Raw genomic sequence first — 19,331 nt, 5'->3', positions numbered from 1 at the left:
CCTGACCTACACATACTCTAACCTTAACCTGCAAAGGCATCTCTATGGCTTTCACTAACATTTCTCAGATACTCCTAAAATATGTTTCTTCTTTTATTTCTAATTGTTTTTGCATTCTCTGTTGTTTGGGACATAAACAGTTTGTCCCAGACGTGATGGATTCTCTCTTTTGTCAGTAGTATTCCTGTGTTCAACTGTTTTGGCTTTGAATTAATTTTGTCTGAGATTAAGAGTATCACATTCTTTTGGGACAGCTTCCCCTACACCCCTGCTCCTTTTATCACTTATCTATGAGATTTTGTTTTCAGTGTCTGTCTCCCTTGATAAATAACAGCATTTAAAACCTCCAACCTGTCTCTATTAATAAGTATAATCCACTCACACATAATATTTTACTTTATGCTTTCTATTAACTATGCTTCTCTTCTTTCTTCCTGCCTGCCTTCAGCTTACTTGGTTTTCCTTTTTCTTTTTTTCTTTTTTAAATAAACCCTAATTCTCCCCCCTATTCAAAGGTTCTCAAATGCGTCAGTACTAGGGCATACGGATATCTGAGAGGCAGTTCTTTGGTTGTTGTGACTGGCTTGTATCCCCCCTAACTTTCAAAGGTCCTGCCACACATGCACTAAGTGAAAAACTTGAGCCTATAATATAATCTAATTCCATTTCAAAGAAAAACACAAAGTATTTTTTGGATGGTTATACTCGACACAGAATTATCGAGGAATTTAACTGGACTTTCACATTTAAGTCAAGGGAAGACTATACTTAGTTTTGTTTATGACTCTACCAAGAATTTGGTGACTTTGAAACTTTACCATTTCAAAAAATCATGTTGCTGGTGGTACTTAAGAACAGCATAACATACTTGTATGGGTCTGCATTTATAGCTATACATTCATAATGACTTTTCATATTAGAAGGATCTAACTATTTCATCTTGTCTTCTAATGTAGCTGTACCTGCGACCACATTGTAGTCCTTTTATTTCCTTCAACTCTTTGCTTTTCTGTTCATATTTATTAATGAAGGACTAGGCTGGGTGAGCAGTTGGGGTATACAAACAGCTTCCTTTATCAAGAAAGCATGTGGGTAGCTATAACCCTGGAATGTCCCTTCACCATTATCCTGGGATCTCCATTAACCATCACCTTGGAAATTACTTTTGCCTCTCTCATATGCTGGATCTACTTACTGCTTTCTACACTCGAAATTTCTTCTTTCTTGGTTTATGCCTACATCTTGGTGAAAAACAGTTCATCCTCTAGTAACCAGCTAAGAAAAGGTACATGAGGTAAAAATATTGAAGACTCTCCTCCTATTTGATATTGGTTGGATATAGAATGATGGATTGGTAATAATTTCCATTCAGAATTTAAAGTCACTGTGCTAATGCCTTCCAGTTTTCTTTTCTATTGAAAAGTCTAAAAGCCATTTAGACACTTGATCCTTTGTATGTGACCTGTATTTTCAGGAATGGCAAGGCAGCCAGAAACGGTAGAACAAAGTGAGCAAACGGGAACCAGGGGAGTGAAGGGGGATAGATCACATAGGGCCACATAAATTTTGTTTTTTTTCCACTATGAGTGTCATGGGGAACTACTGCAGAATTTTGAGGAAAGGAGGAACATTACCTGACTTATCGGAAATAGATCATTTCAACTCCTGTAGTGAGACTAAAGTTGAAGAAAATGGAGATGGCAAGAGGGTAGAAGCAAGGAGACCAACAAGGAGGCTAATTTCAATAACCTAGGCAAGAGATTATGGTAGGTTAGACCAGGGTGTTTCACTGGAGGTGTGAGAAATGGCTGGATTCTGGATATATATTTTTAAGGTTGAGCCAAAGGGATTTGGTTCTGCATTAGCCATGGGGTTGAAAGAACAGAGTAAAAGATGACACAAAAGCTGTTGCCTGAGCAACCAGAATAATGGAGTGAATAGAGAAGACAGGGAACTCCCTGGCGGTCCAGTGATTAGGACTCGGTGCTTTCACTGCCGTGGCCCGGGTTCAATCCCTGGTCGGGGAACTAAGCCTCATGGAGTGGCCAAAAGAAAAAAAAAAAAAAAATAGAGAAGACAGAAGTATAAGGTTGGGGACAAGAAAAGTTCAGTTATGCACACATCAAGTACAAAATGTCTACTATTTGTCCAAATGGAGATGTTGCATCAACAGCTGGATACACAAAAGTCTGGAATTCAGGAGCAGCCGCTTTTTGGCTGGGCTGTTTTGGAGCATGGGCTCGTTTTGGCATTTACATTCCCTTTGATCCTATTCATTTTCCATGCCAGGTTATCCAATGTGAGCCACATAATATTTTTTTAATATGTCCTTTTCTGCTTAAATCACCTAAAACTATTACTTATAGTGAAGAACCTTAACTGAAATCATTACTAAATCAGGAAAATAAATTAGTTTTAAATTGTGAATGAACAGAACTTTATTAAAATGGAAAGGAACTAATGGTAAAATCTTAACTGCTTCTAAGCTGAATATATCCCTTGGCAAAGCCCATCTATTTCCACAGAACAGGCAAAACAAAAATTGCAACCCAGCATACAACTAATGAGCTAACCATAAAAAAATCATTAAAATCCTCAAGTTTCCCCAAATGAGTTTCTCTTCCCTCTGGAATCTTCAATACTGCTATCAGCATGTTATACATAAGGGATCATCCACCAGTAATTTATATTGTGTGAAAATATCCATCATACACAAGAAAATCCAATTTTATTACATAAGGTCAAAAATAATAAAAATTCCGAATTAGAACTTGAAATTAATGACATGGTACGCTATTACAAACATGAATTAGATGTCCATTTTTAAAAAAATGAGAATAAATCTCTGCACTGTTATCATACTATAACACAGTATTATTGTATCTATGAGCTTCCTAAGCATGAAGACATCTAAATTCTGGTAGTTATAACTAATATAGAAAAATTATACCCTCAGATAAATTGCTTTTAAAACATAGGCTGGGGCTTCCCTGGTGGTGCAGTGGTTAAGAATCCGCCTGCCCATGCACGGGACACGGGTTCGAGCCCTGGTCCAGGAAGATCCCACATGCTGTGGAGCAACTAAGCCCATGTGCCACAACTACTGAGCCTGTGCTCTAGAGCCCATGAGCCACAACTACTGAGCCTGCATGCTATAACTACTGAAGCCTGTGCACCTAGAACCCGTGCTCCGCAACAAGAGAAGCCACCGTAATGAGAAGCCCGCGCACCTCAACGAAGAGTAGCCCCCGCTTACCGCAACTAGAGAAAGCCCGCGCGCAGCAACAAAAGACCCAACGCAGCCAAAAATAAATAAATAAAAAAATAAATTTAAATAAATAAATAAAATAAAATAAAATATAGGCTGTAGACTTAGAGTTCCACAGGGTAATAAGATAACAGATACTGGGGAAAAAAGGTCCTATAAATTATGAGTAGAAGATAATGGATGCATGAGAGGTAGAAAAGTCTAGTATTGACATATTACAAAAGAATACAACGACATTTAAATGAAAATACTGATAGTTTTTGTTAGATAACCTTTTTCTGATTATAAGATTTATTATCACAGAAAATACAAGAAAGTATAAAAGAGAAGTCTCAGCCCATATTCCAGAATCCAGAGATAACCACTTTTAACATTTCGGTGTACTCTCTTCTAGTCTTTCTTCCTATGCACACATGTACATGAAATGGGTGGGTGTGTGGGTGTATGTGTATGTGTACACAAACGCAAGATCTACTAAACACCATTTGTACATCTTTTTTTTTTCATTTCATATAACACACATCTCCCTTGTTTTAAAATATTTTTCAAAGACAACTATTGTAAACAAGATTTTACCATATGAATTTCCATGATATAACCACTGTCCTACTAGTCAACATTAAGGTTGCTTATAACTTTTTATTACTATAAATAATGCTACAATAAATAGTATTAATCATAAATCTTTGAATTTCTGAATTTAGAGACTATATTTCTAACGATACTTCTTAGGAAAAATGTTTAGAAACCACTTAAATATCAACAATGTAGATAGGATCCAAAAATGCTGCTTGATTCTGAATTTAAATAAAAGAAGAAGAAATACACATGAAATAAAAATTAAAAAGCACAATTCAATTCAAACAAACATCTATCAAACTTTGCCAGCAAGTTTCCTTTATGAATCAAATGAGTTTCTCCTCCCTCTGGAATCTTCAATACTGCTATCAGCATGTTATACATAAGGGGATCATCCATCAGTAATTTATATTTTGTGAAAATATCCACCCTACACTAAAAAATGTGGACTTTTAAAAGATCTGTAAAAATCTAAAATCTATTTTCACACAATTACGAAGTATTTCAAACCAAGAATGCTATAAGTAACGTCCCATCAAGCATGAATTAGTGTGCCCATTAGAAAAAGAAAAAAAAAGCTAAACATGGCTTCCTTGACAATCTACTAAAGTAAAGTGTACAGGGAGTCCTAAAAAAGTAGGGCTTAGTTTTAGTCATCTCTTAAAAAGCAGCAAAGCTAATAGAATAAAGCATGTTAAAATAAAAAATACTATACTAAGAAACAAAAAGAGGTAGTAGCCCTTATTAAAAACTAATCTACTGGGAAATTTTACCACAATTAAATTACAAGTCTATTTTTTGTTCCTAATATCAGAGTAATTTGAAAAAAATTTGCCTTATGTTTGATTGAAATAAGACATTAAAAACTATCAGCTCAAACTTCATAAACAGGAGAAAATATTTTTTAAACTCTTCTCAGATTAATCTATTTTTACATCAATTACCAGAGATATGACATTGCCATTTTATTTCTATACTCACAAGAGTCTGATTTAATTTATAAGTTCTTAGTTTGTTTCTATCCCTCTAAGGCATTCTTAAGGATCGTAAGTCCTAGTATATGCTAATTCTCGAAGGAACATCATTCACAATCAATGTACTTCTGATCACTGTACACAGACAATGAGTGAGCAGAAAACTTGCTTATTCAAGTATTCCAGCAAATGTTTGTACCTGCCTTTATTAACTGGCCTATAATAATATACCCCGGTACAAGAGTATTTTAAAACAGCAAAATGTTGTTATAATGTATAACATAATAATAATATACAGTTGACCCTTGAACAACGAAGGGGTTAGGGACGCTAACCCGCCATACAGTTGAAAATCCGCTTATAGTCAGTAACTTATAGTCAGCCCTCAGTAAACGCAATTCCTCCAAATATGCAGTTCTACATCCTTGGATTCAACTAACTGCAGATGGTGTAGTACTGCAGTATTTACTATTGAAAAAAAATCCGCATGTAAGTGGACCCTGAGAGTTCAAACCTATGCTGTTCAAGGGTCAATTGTACTTTATTGTTAATAATGGTCAAATGTTTCCTTTGTATATAAAAAGTATAAAGTACAGTACATAAACAGCCCTGTATTTAAGCTTTAAAAGTCTATAAAGGAGCTTCCCTGGTGGCACAGTGGCTGAGAGTCCGCCTGCTGATGCAGGGGATACGGGTTCGTGCCCCGGTCCGGGAAGATCCCACATGCCGCGGAGCGGCTAGGCCCATGAGCCATGGCCGCTGAGCCTGCGCGTCCAGAGCCTGGGCTCCGCAACGGGAGAGGCCACAACAGTGAGAGGCCCACGTACAGCAAAAAAATAAAAAATAAAAAAAATAAAAAGTCTATAAAAACCTACAGTTGAAATCTCACTACACTCAAAGCCTGTTGTTCAGAAATCTGCCTCTGTCAAATAATTGATTTGGATCTGGAAATAAACTATAGAGATTTTTATTGTCATGCCATTTGTTGGAGTAGGATTTGAACTATATCATAAGAGGAAGTGTGACTTCATAGCAGTTTATCAGGTAAACAAGCTCCGTATAGCCAAAAATCATATGCATTAATACAGAACAGAGGACTTCCCTGGCAGTCCAGTGGTTAAGACTCCGCACTTCAATGCAGGGAGCGTCGGTTCGATCCCTGGTCAGGGAACTAAGATCCCACGTGCCACATGGTGTGGCCAAAAAAAAAAATACGGAACAGAAAAGCCTTTACACAAATGTGTTTCCCACCCATGATGGTGAATTTCGCCAACAAACATCTACCATAAATAAAGACAGCAATCTGTTTTTATCTCTAATAAAAGAACTGCTGGCAAGCATTTTAACCATTATGACTTAAACCACTGTGGAATTTCAATTATGAAATAATTTTTAGTGCCCATCAGATGAAAATCTTCCAATAAACAACATGCTCCCAAAAACAAGACAGAGAGGTACAGTTGAGTTCTGAATAGGACTGTTCTGTTCATCTCACCAGATTGATCAGCCTTCTCATCGCATGTTCATGAGAGCAAACACATTCACAGGGATCGAATCCACCTTCTGCCATGATTACCCAGCTTGATTTAACTTGACTGTTTAAATCTAGGAGGAAGGAAAAAATATCATAAGACTACTATTCAGAATTACTCTTTCTCTTGAACTATAAAGAATTCACGTATGTATAGATTCATAACAGTTTTCTTAAATTAAGTATAGTTCATATTTATTAATGACTTAAATCTATTAATTTATTACTAATCTTATATGAATTATGAATCTATACAAATGATTGGCTACCACTTTACCATCAAACTGATTTCCTGTAAATGCAAATGTCTTCAGATACTCTATACTGGCCCCATCTGTGAAGCTGATGATACTAGAGCCCTAGTCTGCTTAATTACCAAATCCTTAAACTTTGTTAGCTGCAGTACTGCTATGGACTGAATGTGTCCCCACTAAAATTCGTATGTTGAAGCCTTAATCCCCAAGGGGATGGTATTTGGAGGCAGGGCCTTTGGGAGGTAATGAGGTCATGAGAGTGGAGCCCTTATAAATGTGATTAGTGCCCTTAAAGAAGAGACTGATATCTCTCTCTCTTGAACATGTGAAGATACAGCAAGAAGGCATCCATCTACAAAGTAGGAAGAGATTCCTCACCAGACACTGAATCTGCCAACACCTTGATCACGGGCCTCCCAGAATCCAGAACTGTGAGAAATAAATGTTTGTTGTTTAAGCCAGAGGTCCCCAACCCCCGGGACGGCTATTGGTCCACGCCCTGTTAGGAACCAGGCCGCATGGCAGGAGGTGAGTGGCCGGTGAGTGAGCTAAGCTTCATCTGCCGCTCCCCATGGCTCACATTACCACCTGAACCATCCCTCCCCACCCCCCGTGGAAAAATTATCTTCCATGAAATTGGTCCCTGGTGCAAAAAGGTTGGGGACCGCTGGTTTAGGCCACTCAGTCTGTGCTATTTTACTATAACAGCCTAAGCTGACTATGGCAACTTTGCAGCCTTTATCCTACCAAGAAAGCCCTCTAAAAGAAAAAAATGAGTTATCTAAAATGATACCAATGTGGGGGGCAGGAAGGGCATGAATTTACATGAATGAACATGATAAAAGCCAGGAAATAGCTGGGAAGATTTTGAAAAATAAGAGTAACAAGATGGAGTACTACAGATATTTAAGATGGAATAGGCAATCAATGGAACTCGTATATTAACTTAAAAGACCTTCATTCATTTAAAAAATATTTAGCACCTGTGCTAGGCATTAGCAATATAAAAGTGAGCAAAAACTAATACAGTCTTTACCCTAAGGGTGTTCACATTCTAATAGTGGAGACAGATATTAATCTAAATATTTTAAAAATTATAAATGCAAACTTGTAAATGTTATAAAAGATAAATAGACCAAAAGACTGGAAAAAACAACACACAGAATGAGAGAAAATATTTGCAAATCATATATCTGACAATGGCTTAATGTCCAGACTATATAAAGAACCCCTCTAACTCAATAACAAAAGCAACTCAATTTAAAAATGGACAAAGGGGGCTTCCCTGGTGGTGCAGTGGTTGAGAATCCACCTGCCAATGCAGGGGACACGGGTTCGAGCCCTGGTCCAGGAAGATCCCACATGCCATGGAGCAAGTAAGCCCGTGTGCTACAACTACTGAGCCTGTGCTCTAGAGCCTGCGAGCCACAACTACTGAGCCCGTGTAACAGAACTACTGACGCACACGCACCTAGAGCCCGTGATCCACAACAAGAAGCCACCGCAATAAGAAGCCTGCGCACCAGATCGAAGAGTAGCCCCTGCTCGCCAAAACTAGAGAAAGCCCACGTGCAGCAATGAAGACACAATGCAGGGCTTCCCTGGTGGCGCAGTGGTTAAGAATCCGCCTGCCAATGCAGGGGACACGGGTTCAAGCCCTGTTCCAGGAAGATCCCACATGCCGCAGAGCAACTAAGCCCGTGTGCCACAACTACTGAGCCTGCGCTCTACAGCCCGCGAGCCCCAACTACTGAGCTCATGCACCACAACTACTGAAGCCCGCACACCTAGAGCCCGTGCTCTGCAACAAGAGAAGCCACCGCAATGAGAAGCCCGCGCATTGCAACGAACAGTAGTAGACCCCACTCGCCGCAACTAGAGAAAGCCCGTGGACAGCCAACGAAGACCCAACACAGCCATAAATAAATAATTTAAAACAAAACAAAACACAATGAGATATCACTTCACACCTATTAGGGTGACTTTAATTTTATTTACTTATTTATTTTTGACTTTAATTTTAAAAAAGGAAATAAATAATGTGGAGAAATTAGAAACCTCCTAAATGGCCTTTCAGGAAAACAGTTTGATGGGTCCTGAAGTTAAGCATAAGAATTATCAATGACCCAACAATTCCACTTCTAGCTATTTGTCTCCAAAGATTTGAAAACAGGGACTCAAACAGATACTTGTATGCTAAGTGTTCATAACAGCATTATTCATAACAGCCAAAAAGTAGAAACAACTCACATGTCCATTAACTGATGAATGGATAAACAAAATGCAGCATATACATACAATGGAATATTATTCAGTCATAAAAATTAATGAAGTTCTGATACACAGATGAGCCTTGAAAACATTATGCTAAGTGAAATAAGTAGACACAAAAGGACTCATATGATCCCACTTATATGAAATATCTAGAATAGGCAAATTCATATAGACAAAGTAGAATTGTGGTTGCCAGGACCTGGAGGAGAGCAGAATGGGGAGTTATTGCTTAATAAGTAATAACTTAAGAGTTTGGTGTGATAAAGTTTTAGAAACAGATAGTGGAGATAGTTGTACAATGCTGTGAATGTAATGCCACTAAATTACAGACTTCAAAAAATGGTTAAAAAGGTGAAATTTATGTATGTTTTATCACAATAAAAGAAAAATCATTGTGGTTGTCCAGGACTGAGGGGCTTGAGGAGAAATGGGGAGTGACTGCTTAATTGGTACAGGCTTTCCTCTCGAGTGAAGAAAATGTTCTAAAATTGATTATGGTGATGGTCACACAACTCCATGAATGTACTAAAAACCACTGTACACTTTAAACGGTGCACTGTGTGGTATGTGAATATCTCAATAAAGCTCTTACTTTAAAAAAAAAAAGATAAAAGGTGCCTATAGAGTATATACACGTTCTAAACTTATCTAGGGAGTTAGGAAGATTTTACTAAAGAAGTTAATGCTGAGTTGAAAGTGGAAGGATGCACTGGAATACAATAGGGTAAGGTGGAAGTGGAAGGTATGGGGATCTAGGGCTGGAGGCATTCTAGACACAAAGTAAAGAGCAGTGCAAGACCCTGTAGTGAGTAAGAGTATAACCTGATGAAGGAACTGAAAGAAAGGCACGATGTGCTGGAATTCAGACAGCAATCCAGACAACAAGAAGAGTGGTCTGAAATGAGACCAGAGAGGTCAATGGGCCAGGTCACACACAGCTTTCCAGGCGATGTTCAAGATTAGGGCTTCATCCAAAGATCAATGTGAAGTCCATAAGGTTTAATGCCTGTGTGTTTTTAAAAGATCACCTTGGTTGCACTATGGAAAACTGACAGTAAAGAAGCTAAAGACAACATAGGGAGCCTAGTCAAAATGCTCCTTCAATAGGTCAGTGATGATGACGTCCATTATAGAAATTTATAGGTTGAGGACAGCACATCAAATCACTGGGGGGGAAGACAAGTTATTCCATAAATGGTATTGGGGAAAGCTGACTCCTTACCCTCATTCCTTATACCAAAACAAATTCTAGATGTATGAGTGATTTTTTTAAATGAGGCCACACACAGAAATAGTCAACTAGAGCAATGGATCAGAAGAGAATGCTGACAAACGGATGCCATGATTTTAGCAGAATGTATAATGTGTAAAGGTGCTGTTTTATTTTAGTTATTTATTTTTGGAATATTTATAAAAGTTATTCTTCAAATATTTACTATTGTTATATCTATATACATGTCTTACTTAGATTTTTTATAACAATTTCTTGGAGATAAATCACATACTATACAGTTCAGACACTGAAAGTGCACTAATCAATATTTAGTGTATTCACAGAACTGTGCAACCATCACCACAATTTTAGAACATTTCATCACTCCAAAACAAGACCTGTACCCATTAGCAATCACTTCTCACTTCCCTCTCTTCCTCCCAGCCCTAGTTAACCACTAACCTGCTTTCTGTCTCCATGAATTTGCCTATTACAAACAATTCATATAAATGGAATCATATATGTTCCTTTGTTATTTGAATCTTTTAAGCAAGGATTACTTATTTGTTATTTATGGACAAGAAAATTAAAGTCATTTATTCCAGAAAACATGACCTTCAAAGGACTACTGTGTTGTACATATGACACAGGTGTAATAATCTGAAATATAGTTTTCTGTGAGATTACATATCCAAAGGTTTGATTTTATACATATTGTCACTCTGAAAAATTTCCTAGTTTACTGTCTGAAATTTCTTAGTAAAAATCAGAGCCAAAATCTTCAGCTGTGTTTCTAAAATGGTGCTATTTTAAACCATGGACTATTTAGAATTTAGAATATGATAAAGGTGCCATCTTAAACCATAACTATTCAGAAATGGTGGAGTAGTTGTCTATTTTTTTAAACTAAAGTATGATGCATACAAAAGGACTGGAAGAAAATACATCAAACTTAATGAGTGGTTAGCTCTAGGGGAGAGAATATAATTTGGGGGACAGCCATTCATTTTGTCAATTTTTAAACATTTCTTATAATGACTATGTACTTATATATTAAAACTTTTAAAATATGGAAAAAATTTAATTAAAAAAGTCACAAATGTATAACTACAAGAAGACCACTGGGATACATGTAGAAGAACATAAATCCAAGAACCTATAAAGGATCAATCATTTTGACAGCCAAAAATGATATACAGTTTCTATAAGCCAAAAATATACTGTAAAATAAAAAGACAAAGAACTTTAAAAAAAAAAAAACTTCAACACATCTCAGGGTTAATTTCCTTAATTTACAGATAACTGAAAAATCAATATGAAAATGGCAATCTAACAGAAAAAAAGGAGCAAAGAGCATGTTCACAGGAAAACAGAGCCAATAAGCAAATACAAAATGGAAGAAGTGCAAATCTAAACACTTTTATCAGAAAATTGGAAAATTTATGTAGATAACTTAGATATCCATATCCAAATAAGCATGCAAAATTTTTGTATAAGAATGGTCACTGCAACACTTTTTATAAGAGCAAAAAATGGTAATTCTAAGTGTTTATTTATATAGCTCTAATTAAATAAACAATAGTATGAGTACCTGAAATCCTATACAGCTGTTAAAAAGAATGAGTCAAATTTCTATGTGATGATTTGGGGAAACATCCAAGATACACTGAGGTGAAAACTAGTTGCAGAACAGTCAGGGAAATCCTACTTCCCATCTAATATCTTCTTGCCTGAGTTAAGGGCAGGTGGGATTGGAAGGGGAAGGAAGTGGAGTTGCAGGCAACCTAAGCTGGAGAGTTTTACTCTCCAGAAGGTAGGAAATACCAAACACAAACTCTGACTACTTCACAGTTTTGTCTGAGGCCACTCTGTGTCCACACTTTTTTTTTTAATTGATAAGCCTTCATGTTAGACAACTGACTGTACATACCCAACACAGAAACCCCTGAAAAAATATATAATTTACCCTTATATGTAGATAAAGTTCACCCCTGAAAGTCTTTCTCAATTGTTTTTTCAAACTGTCCACAAGGAAACAAGGGCTCAGACTGTGCTGGGTGTGGACATATGCAAGTATCCACTTACAGATACTGGTCCTTCCTCCCTCTCAATGCCTTGCCAGGCCACTAAAATGTTGGTTGAAATTAAAAGATACAGTCCTAAGTTTTTTTAAAATAAAATTCAAGTACTAAAATGCCCAATGTCTATCCAGTTCTATATAGCCCCTGGATACAGAAATGCAAAGTACTAGCAAACTGACTTTTATAAAGGGAGACTTGTTTTTATCACCCATAAAAATTGTAAAACAGGTATTTTAAGTCTCTTTTTAATCCATTTGACTTACAAAATTAGATTCCACCACTACCACCGCCCCCCCCCCAAAAAAATACAGCGTGGAGGCAGGAACCTATTTTAGTCATCACTCTGTCTCTCAACACCTCCCTCATTGCTTAAGCCATAGCAATGAATAAATATTTTTGAATTTTGGACAATGTTTATTTTCTCTGTATCTGTATATGCCAGGAACATGTATATCAGCTAGAATTTAAAGTATCTGTTGGTCTTAACTAGCCTCCAGTAAAATGAGAAAACGCGTTTATAAACAGGATATTGCTCAATAGTGCTATGCTTCTGTGGAACTTTCTGCATGTAAACTTGAGCTGTTTTAAGTACTATACAGTTTTCAGTTAATAGTTTCCACTTTAAAATTACTTTTTAAAAAAACAGAATGGAAAGTCCTCTTTTGGCTCGGACCTCAGAGCAAGTGTCAATGCATACCACCAGCTAAGCACTAGAGCAAAAAACTCACCCAATCCCACCCCACATTTAAATCCTTTGCTGTCCAAAGACATTAAGAAGCTGCTCTATCCTGAGTAAGACAAAACCGGGTTACTGAGTCAGAATTCTGATAAATCAGCCTAGAAGAGGCTTTTGATAGAAAGTAACTTAAAACAATGCTTTTGCTTTTCATGTTTCAGAGGAGTTATTCACCTCCTCAATATATATCCCTAATGTGAGAACAATGCTAAATAATGTCAAAGACATGGGTCTGACCCTTGAAGACAACCAGCTTTATTCCAATTGGTCACAAAAGGCCTAAGTCATAAAAATAAGAATAGTGCACTGAAAAAGTTCAAAATAATCCTGGAGAGGAGAGAGGGAAGTAAATACGGGCATAGAAGAAATAAAACTGGCCTTGAGTTGATAATTATTGAAGTTGAGTGATAGGTACAGGAGAGCTTTTATACATTTCTACTTTTTTCTGTTTTAAGATTTTCCATAATAAGTATTTAACTTATCAGTATTTTCCCAGTATAATGAATATTTGTGATAGCAATCTGACTCTGGGGGTAGATTAAGCAACAGTTTACAGATGACTTTCTATGCAGCATAAAGGACAAAATACATCTAAAGCTCTCAAACCATCCACTCCTAAACAACTCTTAGCACAGGAAAGCAGTAAAATAATCCACTCTGTATCTTGGGAGGGCAAATGCAATTAATTCCCCATATCCCTCAGATCCAGGTCATTTCTTCCTTCAACTACAGCTAACAAACCTTTCCTGGTAGAGTTCAGCTGTAATAAGTCAGTTGAGTCATCCTGTTTCTGTATGTGCTGAAGGAATTTTCCAGTGCTGTTAACCAATTCATTACCTGCCGATAGAACCTTAAACTCTCCAGCTCATGCTGGGTGGGTTTAACCTACCTTATTTCACCTTTGGGGAGTCAAACTTAACTGCCTATTTATAACTTTGGAAAAGGTGGAAAAGTAGATACTGTAGTTCTACTACTGTGTTTTCTAGGATTATGCCATGGAACTGCATGCTTATTATATACAGGATTGATTCCTTGGGAAATAAACTTCTCAAAAGTGGTTCTTGATTAGGCCAAATACTCTTAGTAGCAAATATTTGTAAAACAGCAACATTACCAGTGTTATATATTTAGTATCAGTGGTATCCGTAGAAGCACAGAGAGTAAAATGACGAATGCCAACCTTCCCATTCCTATCTCCCCAATTCTACTCCCTTTCCCAAGAGGTACCATAGTTAACAGCCAGGTGTGAATACTTTCAGGTCTTTTTATATGTATTTATACCCATCATTTTAGTAGGTTTTATGAGATCATACTATACATGTTCTGCAACTTGCTTTTTTATAACATAAAAAGTCATGGAGACCTTCCAATATATAAAGCTCTACTTCATTCTTTTTAATGGTTACATAATACTCCAAAACACAAACATACAATTTTAGCATTCCTTTAGTAGAGATAACTTAGGGCCTTTCCAACATTTTTGTTAACATAATGTTGCAACAAACATCTTTGTGCCCATATTTTTGTAGGACTAAGTACAAAAAAATGAAATCTCTAGGTCTAAGGGCATTCACAAAAAGCCTTTACCAATTTTATTTCTATCAATAGCACATAGTACATATCACGAATTGCATAGCATCGTAATTACATACATTATTACTATCACTAATAGTATAATAATATATGGCTATAACATTAAAAAAAATTTTTGCCAGAATGTCAGACCCCCAAAATATGTCTCATTGCTTTTATTTTCTATCTAATGAGGCTGCACATCTTTTCAAGTTTATTGGCATCTGTATTTCTTCTTTTTCAAACTCTTTTTGTCTAGTTGATTTTAGAAGCTCTTTATATTACTGAGTATTATTAGTCCATTATGTCATAGTAAGATTGAGAACTTGTTATACATTATTTGCTTCCCTTTCTTCTAGATGGCTCCAAACCCAGATTTATAAGGGTCTCTTTTGACAAATTTTTCTATTTAAATATCTATCAGACTATTAACTAAAAAGTTAACAGAACTGCAAATCACAGAATAATAGATCTAAAATCACAAGAGAGCAATTGGAAATAACATCCAATGACAATGTGAAATATTAATTGGAGAGTATTTTCATTTTCTTTAATGCTTTAACTTACTAACTTCTTCCAAGGACAAGCTAGAAGAACTGAAGGATAAACATAAACCCTGGATTTTTCTTTTGACACTTTTACTTCAGCTTTTATTTTAGAGCTATTTGTTGTTGCCATATGTGTTAAGGACTAACATGAAGTTAAAAAAAAAGTCTTCCAGCCATTAAAGATTTAGGGGGGAAAGCATTAATACATTTGTATGTGTGTGTGCAAGTTCATCTTGGTTCCTCTTACAGAAGCAAATATTTGGTTTGGGATATATCTTTGTAAGAAGCTGTTATCTCCTAAGTTTCTTCTTTAAAATAAATTATGCTTTTTTAAAAGAAAGTATTTTACAAATACCTAGGGATAACAAAAATTCCCAAAATATAATAAAATGTCAACATAGGTTTCAAGATTATAAAAGTAATTTTCAAATGGGTTGAAATGGGTTTTTTGTAACACACTGCAAAATAGTAAATATTTTAAAAGTACTTTTAACATAAAATGCTTGGGAGAATCAGTCATGAATTTTTAAAGCAAATAATCCTAGATAATTGCTAAATTATGCTAGATTAACCCACAATAGTTCTCACATTAATTTGGAATGGAACTACCATTACATGACTTTTACCTAAAATAGCCTTACTTGTTTACTTCTTGCCTTACCAACAGCTAGCAAATTTCCTTATCATATACGTAGGTAAATGTAACAGAAGGAGGAAAAAATTTTAAAAGAATACAACAGGACTATGAATGATGTGGTCATGAGATCTGAATAAAAGACAAAACCCTGAAGATGATTAAAAATGAAGGGCCAGGGGCTTCCCTGGTGGCGCAGTGGTTGAGAATCTGCCTGCTAATGCAGGGGACACGGGTTCGAGCCCTGGTCTGGGAAGATCCCACATGCCATGGAGTGGCTGGGCCCGTGAGCCACAATTACCGAGCCTGTGCATCCGGAGCCTGTGCTCCGCAACAAAAGAGGCCGCGATAGTGAGAGGCCCGCGCACTGCAATGAAGACTGGCCCCCGCTTGCAACTAGAGAAAGCCCTCGCACAGAAACGAAGACCCAACACAGCCCAAAATAAATAAATAAATTAATTAATTAAAAAAAAAAAAGAAGGGCCAGTGAGCAAAATGGTAAATAAATCTCTTAAGTCTATGAGACAGAAGAGTTAAAATAGCCAAGAAAGTCTCTAAAAAATATTTAAAATAGGTAAAGACCAAGGAAAAGATAATTCCCAAAAGAGGTGCTACAGCTAATTAACAAACATTTAAAAAGGTCACCCTAAGTAAATCAAATAAATGCAAATTAAAATGTAAACTTTGGGGACTTCCCTGGTGGTCCAGTCCAGTGGTTAAGATTCCATGCTCCCCATGCAAGGGGCCCACGTTCGATCCCTGGTCAGGGAACTAAGATCCCATACCGCAACTAAGCCCACGAGCCACAACTACTATGCCCATGTACTCCAGAGCCTGCGTGCCGCAACTAGAGAAGCCTGCTCGCCATAACAAAGAGTCTGTGCGCTGCAGTGAAGACCCAGAGCAGCCAAAAATGAATAAATTTTTTTAAAAATTCACTTCTAAAAAAAAATGTAAACTTTCACCTAAAAGAAAAACACCAAAAAAGTACCATGAAAATTCAGTCATACATTGCTAGTCCTACAGTTAACATCTACAACCCTTCAGGGATTTGGCAATATGTATCAAGAACTATAAAAACGTTCTTATTAATGATGTGTGTTATCTGTGGTTTGCTTTAAAATACTCTCACAGAGGAGGGGAAAGTAGAAGGAGGGAAAGGGACAAATCTTCCTTATAGAATTCCAATTAATATTAGTAGATTTATCACCCTCTAGGAGGTGAAGCTTAACCCTCGCTCACCCTTGAACGTGGACTAGACTTAGTGACCCACTTCTAAAGAACAAAATTCAGAAGAAGGTAACTTTATAGTAGAGAAACCTAGCAAACCTTATCTTAACCAAAAGATCAAGGTAAACATCATGTTGATATGTCATGTTGATATCACATACCCTTTGACATGATGTGATGAGAAGGGCATTTCACCTCTGTGGTATTCTTCCCCAAAACCATAATACCAAATCTCATTATGAGAAAAATCAAACCCAAATTGAGGGGAATTCTACAAAATATCTAACCAAATACTCCTCAAAACTGTCAAGGACATTAAAAAAACAAAACAACAACAAAAAAAAAAACAAGGAAAGCCTACAAAACAGAGGAGACAAAGCAGACTACCACTACTTCCAGGTGACCCTAGGAAAGTCCTTATAAATGATAAAAAGAAATAGATTAGGACTTCCCTGGTGGTCCAGTGGTTAAGAGTCTGCGCTTCCAATGCAGGGGGCACCAGTTTGAGGAACTAAGATCCCACATGCAGCACAGCACGCCAAAAAAAAAAAAAAAAAAAAATCAGCACTGACATTTTACTTAAGTTAGTAATACTGGGTAATGTACTATTTTTGTTTTTTTGTTTTAGCCATGCCGCATGGGATACAGGATCATAGTTCCCCGACCAGGGATCAAACCTGCGCCCTCTGCAGTGGACGAGTGGAGTCTTAACCACTGGACCGCCAAGTCCTGGGTAATGTACTACTAATTCCACAAACATTCATTGTTCTCCAGAAACTTTAGGGGATTGCCCTCAAAGAAATTCTACCAAGAAATTTATAAATTAATTTTGATTAGAGGCAGAGTACTGTATATTAGGCATTTGTTTTTCCATGCAAGCATTCAAAACAATAAAATGTCAGCTTATCCTCTACACATCTCAGATCCAATCCTCCCTTAAAAGAAAAAAAAAAAATCAAAAAAAGAAGAGCAATCAGTTCTAAGAACCCAGAAATACTACAGCTTGATTTTTCCTTTATTTTTCTCAAGGTTGAATTATAAAAATATGTACCCTTATTTAACCTCCCTACTTTTGCCAACCTCTCATTTCCTCTTGTCTTCAATAAGGGTTAGTTCCCTGCTCCAGCTTCCAAGAGCAATATAACTAAGAAATTCATATCCTTCATAAGAAATGAGTCAGAAACCTAGTATGCTCAACGTGAAATTCTTGTAGTTATGGGAAAAAAAGTATGTAAAATTACTATGTGTCTAGAATTTAAACCTAGGGAAGAAGTATTCTACATTAAATCGATTATACTTGGTTCTGTTAAGGTTATCAGATGTTTTTTCTTCTTGTTTTCCTAATTTTCTATATTTTACTTTTTAAATCAAATCACATATTTACATATGGGTACATAAATTTGTACGTATATGTAAACATTTACATACACATGTAAACAAAAGATTCTATCCAAAATAAATACTAAAGGTTGATGCTGAACTTCCTTGCATTAATAACTCACAGATAAATTTTCTTCTATGGATGCTTGCGAACGGTTTAAAACCATAAGAATTTAGGGGGAAAAAAAGAATTTAGTATTAAAAAATAATTATATAACTAGTTGCCTCTCGAAGAGAGCCTAAGCATTCAGGGGACAGAAGTAGTAAAGAAACTTTTCACTGTATACTGCTTTGTATCTTCTGAATTACTCAAAAACTATTAACTTTTAAAAAGAATAACCTTAGAGTAAGCGTCTTGTTCTTCCCGTACCAGAACCATTAGCTCTAGAGACAAATAATTACATTTCAATTTTTCTCTTGAACTGAACATGCTAAATTATTTTAACCCTCTATCTGACCTTCCATCATCACTGAATTTCTTGGTTAGAATTAATATATACAAAAAGGTATTCTAAACTCTGTAAGTGAATGTGTTACAAAATAAACCAAATCCCATTATCAGTGAGAAATGACCAAGTATATAAACAGACCATACAATGGATACTTCTAAAGTCAACCTTTGCCCTAAATCTGGGTAATCATTCTTTGTAAAATCAGTTTTCAATGTTTTACCTTTCCCTTCCTCTACTCATTCTCTGGTGGAAGCTTTAACAATTAAGAGAATCAAAATACTGAAACAACAGAGTATATATCACAAACTACTAATGTTGGTATAATGTTTTGGTAATGTTTGGTAAATTGAGTTTAAAAGCAAATGGGAATTTTTTTTGGGGGGGGGAATTCATTTTTAAATTCATTTTAAAAATACACATGAAACAAGGAAAATAAAAGAAAACAGATGAAGATGAGACTAGCTTTCTTTCAGGTTTTTTCCCAAGGCACATTCAGAATCAAAGACATCTGGATACATACTATAGCTGGAAGGCAGAAAAAAGAGGGTGGAGGGAGGAGAGAGATAAGAGATAATATTACAACCCAGTAAATAGGAAATCAATTC

The 19,331-nt window shown here is 36.3% G+C and overlaps 1 protein-coding gene across 1 annotated transcript in view; it reads right to left on the bottom strand.

Annotated features, from left to right (window-relative positions):
* SMIM14 (small integral membrane protein 14) overlaps positions 1-19,331 on the bottom strand; it is a 71,537-nt gene that overhangs the window by 38,968 nt on the left and 13,238 nt on the right. Inside the window, exon 2 of the mRNA XM_060012680.1 lies at positions 6,317-6,426. Within this exon, the coding sequence (XP_059868663.1) occupies positions 6,317-6,391 (75 nt within the window). The 5' untranslated portion in view covers positions 6,392-6,426. The remainder of the gene's footprint in view (positions 1-6,316; positions 6,427-19,331) is intronic.

This window comes from Delphinus delphis, chromosome 5 (assembly GCF_949987515.2).
Source record: "Delphinus delphis chromosome 5, mDelDel1.2, whole genome shotgun sequence".
NCBI classification, from domain to species: domain Eukaryota; kingdom Metazoa; phylum Chordata; class Mammalia; order Artiodactyla; family Delphinidae; genus Delphinus; species Delphinus delphis.
This window is presented reverse-complemented; position numbering and strand designations above follow the sequence as displayed.